General features: G+C 33.4%; 1 protein-coding gene across 1 annotated transcript; it reads left to right on the forward strand.

The window, feature by feature from the left end:
- Window positions 1-2232: 2232 nt before the first annotated feature.
- On the forward strand, window positions 2233-3171 carry LOC145035830 (uncharacterized). Its single transcript, XM_078984338.1, has 4 exons — window positions 2233-2248; window positions 2339-2574; window positions 2646-2723; window positions 2788-3171. The coding sequence occupies exons 1-4, from the start codon at window positions 2233-2235 to the stop codon at window positions 3169-3171; spliced, it is 714 nt and encodes a 237-aa protein (XP_078840464.1).
- The last annotated feature ends 1590 nt before the right edge of the window (window positions 3172-4761 follow it).

Genomic DNA, 4761 nt, shown 5'->3' on the forward strand with positions numbered 1-4761 from the left:
AAAGGATTTGTACCTCCAGAAGCGAATCTCAGTATGAATAACACAGATCCAAGCTCCACAATCGATCTAGCTTGGACTTTCCCACTCCTTGCAAGAACACACCAAAAGGATGATGAATTAGCCTTTCCCTTGCCCTCTAAGCTCTCTTCGCTCTCTAGGGTTTCTCAGGGGTTTAAGTGGCCACAAATGAAGGCCATAAGGACCTTTAAATAGGTCCTAAACCTGAGAAATTAGGGTTTCCTCGTCAGCACCAACTCGTCGAGTCAGATACCCGACTCGTCGAGTCCGTTGCTAAAACGCATCAAAAGTTACGACCCTACTCGACGAGTTGAGACACCAACTCGTCGAGTCCCTCCAATAACTCTGAAAATTAAATGATTAAATAGTTAAAATAGCATACCCGTAATTCCGGATGTTACAATTCTCTAATTAAATAATATTCAAAATCAAATATTAAGATTTAAACCTAAACAATATTAAAAAAATAATTAATTAAATATCATATTGAAATAATATTTAGAACTAAACTTACATTGAATATTTAGATTTAAATAACTTAAATAATATTTAAAGCAAAAGGTTTATCCACATAATTCAAAAACAAAAAAATCCAAAAATCTAAAAAACGTTCAGTCGTTCTGCGACCATGAGGAGATGCACCACGAGAACTATGACTAACAGGTTTCCAGATTTTGATTTTTAAGTAATGCTCATACTTAAAACCTAGAGACTGTGATATCACTGTTGAGTTTTTAATACATCTATACATACTAGGTTATCATAATGGAATAAACAGATAATTCCTTATGTGTACATGTATCCTGGGATCTTGATTTTACTAATCATAGCAACCTACTTTAAAATTGTAAATCTACTAAGAAAGTCATAATTATTAACCTCTTTTTCTATCTTAATCTTCTTGAACCTTCTTGATCCAACCATGTTGCTTAGGTGAGAGGACCCAACGTAAAATCCATATAATGAAATCACATCCAAGACTCCAAAGAGAGAACCAAAAGAAAACTATGAGAGGGTCAAATTTCTACAAACCCTAGAAGGGTTAAGAAATCCTTACCAAATAAAATGGAGGAAGAAGTAGGCAAAAATTCAAACCAAATTGCAAAGACGAATGAAACCCTTAGCACCTTATTTATAGCCTTAAATCTATAGCCAAGTTTCATCTACCATCCGATGTGGGATGGAGAAGAATTTCACATTGCACATCCCATCCCATATGGAATGGATTGAATTTGAATTTCCCTTAACCTTCTAAGGGTTCTGGAATATTTCAGTTAATCAATATTTTAATTAATAAATCAGGAATGTATTCACCTTGGAGCCCAGGGTAGCCTAGAATGCCTCTAAAATTTTTTCAGTATTATAATTTTTTTTGGAAATTTTTGTTTATGTTTCGGTGATGCTCCAGAATATAATTTGGGCTACCCTAGAAAGAGTTTTAGGTTATTTCTAAATGGTAAATTCAATTACAAACCAGTCCAAACTTCTTAATCGCAATTGGCCAATTTTCCAACACAAAATTATTTTAACTAAACGCAAAATTAAGCCCAATACCATTGACAAATTGGAAATTGCAAATTTAGAAATCCAATCGACACTCAACAGCTTCTCCTTACTCGGAATCCTCCTGCGACACACGTTGTCGTTGTTGAATTCCTTCTTTATGCCGACAATGAGCCTCTAGTGGTGTGTGTTTTCTGGTGAAATCCTTTCCGATGTTGGGTGATTAATGATCAAAGTTGACAATGTAGCAAGTAACTACAAAAATTAGTGATTATTGTTTGGTTAATTGAAATTTAATTTTTTGGCATTATGTTGAAAAATTAGAAATTATCAATTAGGATTGTTATATTATGGTTTTAGGGTTAATAATTAATGATTATTTGTTGTTGAAACATGACATCGAGTTTATAGTTGATATATTTTGATAATTTGATTGTAGGTTGCTATTTATTGTTGAAACTTGAAATAAAGTTTATAGTTGATATATTTTTATAATTTTATTGTAGGTTGCTATTTGATGTTGAAACATAAAATCAAGTTTATACTTGTTATATTTTTATTGTAGGTTGCTATTAACAAATTTTTCAAAAGATAATTAGATGTTTGAGACAACAATGGTGAAGGGACTTTAAAAATATAGGGCTAATGAGAAAAGTGTGATTTTCAATTGAGAAAAAAAACCAATTTATTGGTGAAGTCTTGCATAAGCAAATGAAACTTGAGCAAAGTAATTATGAAATTTGATTACGCGCTACAATTCATAATTGTAGATTTTTATCGAAAATTACATTATCATTTCGTGGACATGATGATACAGAAAATTCTAATAATAAAGTACTTTTTCTTGAAGTCTTATCTTTGATCAGAGAAGATAATGAGAAGATTTTTAATGTTACTTTAGAAAATTTTCCAAAAAATGAAAATTTGACTTCTCCGATGATTCAAAAAGATATTGTCAATTACTTTCCAAAAGATATAATCAAGTCTATTTGTGATGGAATTAGTAAAGATGTGTTCGATATATTAGTTGATGAGTCTAGTGATGTTTCAATGGTTTGAAATCTTTGATAATTAAAGAAAATAGTTTCTCACATTATATACATTGTTTTGCACATCAACTTCAGTTAATCATTATGGCGGTAGCAAATAAACATGATGATGTTGAAGAATTCTTTGAACAACTAGCTTTAGTTGTTACTGTCGTTTGTGGGTCTTATAAGAGAAAATAGTTGAAACAGAAATTGGTATTGGTGAAACTGAAACAAGAAAAGGATTGAACAAGACATTTCTCTTGTTCGAGCTGGAGATACCAAATGGGGTTCACATTATAGAATAATTGTAATTTTGTTGACGTTATTTGTTGAAGTTGTTGCAGTCCTTAAATATGTCAAAGAGGATGGGTCTACTTTATCTAACTGTAATCAAGTAAAGGGTATTTTGGTATATTTCAAGACACTTGATTTCGTGTTTCTTTTACACTCGATGTTCGAAATTCTAGGCCTCACGGATACTTTGTCAAAGCATCTTCAAAAAAAAGATCAAGATATTTTGGAAGCGACTTCATTAGTAAAAGGGACAAAGAAAGCATTGCTAGTTTTTACAACTGATGGGTTTCCACAAATTTTTGAAGAATGTATGTGCTTTTTGTGAAAATGTAACATCCCAAAAACCATGATAATTTTTTCATTTTTATAAAAACATTTCCACAATAAATCATAGATAAACAAAAATTGTTTTCAAATCATATACCAGAAAATTAGAGTATCAAGTTAATCTCTCAAAACATAAAACAATAGGAGGGTTTGTACGATCACGCCTTCGTATTTCCCCGCTCATCAAAAGTACCTAAAAATATGAAATCAACAACTGTAAGCCAAGGCTTAGTGAGTTCTCTAATAATACTACACACAACTATATATATATATATATATATATATATATATATATATATATATATATATATATATATATATATATATATATATGCATGCATAGTGGGCCTACAACACAAGATTGGACCGCCCTCGGGCCTACAACACAAGATTGGGCCGCCCCGAAGCCTACAACATAAAGTTGGACCGCTCTTGAGCCTACATCATAAAGCTGGACCGCCCCTCGAGTTTGCAGCATAGCCAGACCGCTCCCGAGCCTACGGCATAAAGTTGGACCGCTTTCGAGGTTACAACATAAAGTTGGATTGCTCCTGGGTTTTTTGGCCTACAACATATAACAGTACCACCTCAACCCAATCGCACTAAGTCAACGTATACAAACAATAATCAATAATCAGCAAGTATATGCAATTATACAAAATACCAATCTAACAGATCACTACAACATAGCAATTTCCTATACACAAGGATACATAACAAAATCTAGTGGGCCGACAATGGTGCCTCTGACCCATGAATACAGTGAGAAAACTCACCTCATAGTCTAAAAGATAATAATATTGATCAAGGATATGATAACCGGCTTTACAAGTCATCTATATAGCAAACAAGGATAATTCCTCAAACTACAACCCAAAACCCTAAGTTTGACCTTAAGGCAAACGTCGTAAAAAACTCAACAATCCAATCAAATTCAACACTCAAAAAGTCATTCAGTCGGTCGTCACGTCATGACCACCCTTTGGTCACTTTGTGACATAATGGAGACAAAATATTCTTGGATCGGCCTCATCACGATGTGACGACCAAAGTATTACATCGTGAGAAATGCTCTGGATAGACTTATGCATTAAGCTCTTAATCCTTTTTCCATCCCAATCATACTTTCCATAAGTCTTTTATACTCTTAAAAGATCATAAAATCATTGATTTATAGACATGCATGTCCAATGTATGTCTTGAACTCAAGCTAGGTAAAAATTGGTGTCAAATAGGGCTAAGATCTCATGCAAGAGCTCAAAATTCTATCAAATGTCAGATCCAACACTTCTAACCCAAAGAGACTCTGGGGATCCATAAAGTTGGCAACTTTATGGAACCCCAACACTCCAACTAGCCTAAACATGAACAAAATCACATAAAAACCTAGATCTAACCACTTAAGATCACAAATCTTGGAACTTGAATACTCACAAAGGTCCAAACATCAGATGATGCAACAACACTCTTCCTCTTATTCTTCTTGTCTAGGAACCACCCAACAAGGAGCTCAAAATAAAAAAAAATGGTGGATTACGGTTTCAAAGAGGGTGTAGGGAGGTGATGGAGGCTGGAAATGAAACCCTAA

Source organism: Lactuca saligna, chromosome 3, assembly GCF_052625555.1.
Source record: "Lactuca saligna cultivar CGN05327 chromosome 3, ASM5262555v1, whole genome shotgun sequence".
In the NCBI taxonomy this organism is placed as follows: Eukaryota; Viridiplantae; Streptophyta; class Magnoliopsida; order Asterales; family Asteraceae; genus Lactuca; species Lactuca saligna.

Bases quoted from the DNA above. Each gene is read 5' to 3' on its own strand.
- LOC145035830 (XM_078984338.1), top strand. The intron at 2,575-2,645 runs GTTTGAAATCTT...CATCAACTTCAG, and splicing joins AGTCTAGTGATGTTTCAATG to TTAATCATTATGGCGGTAGC. The intron at 2,724-2,787 runs GTTTGTGGGTCT...AACTGAAACAAG, and splicing joins TAGCTTTAGTTGTTACTGTC to AAAAGGATTGAACAAGACAT.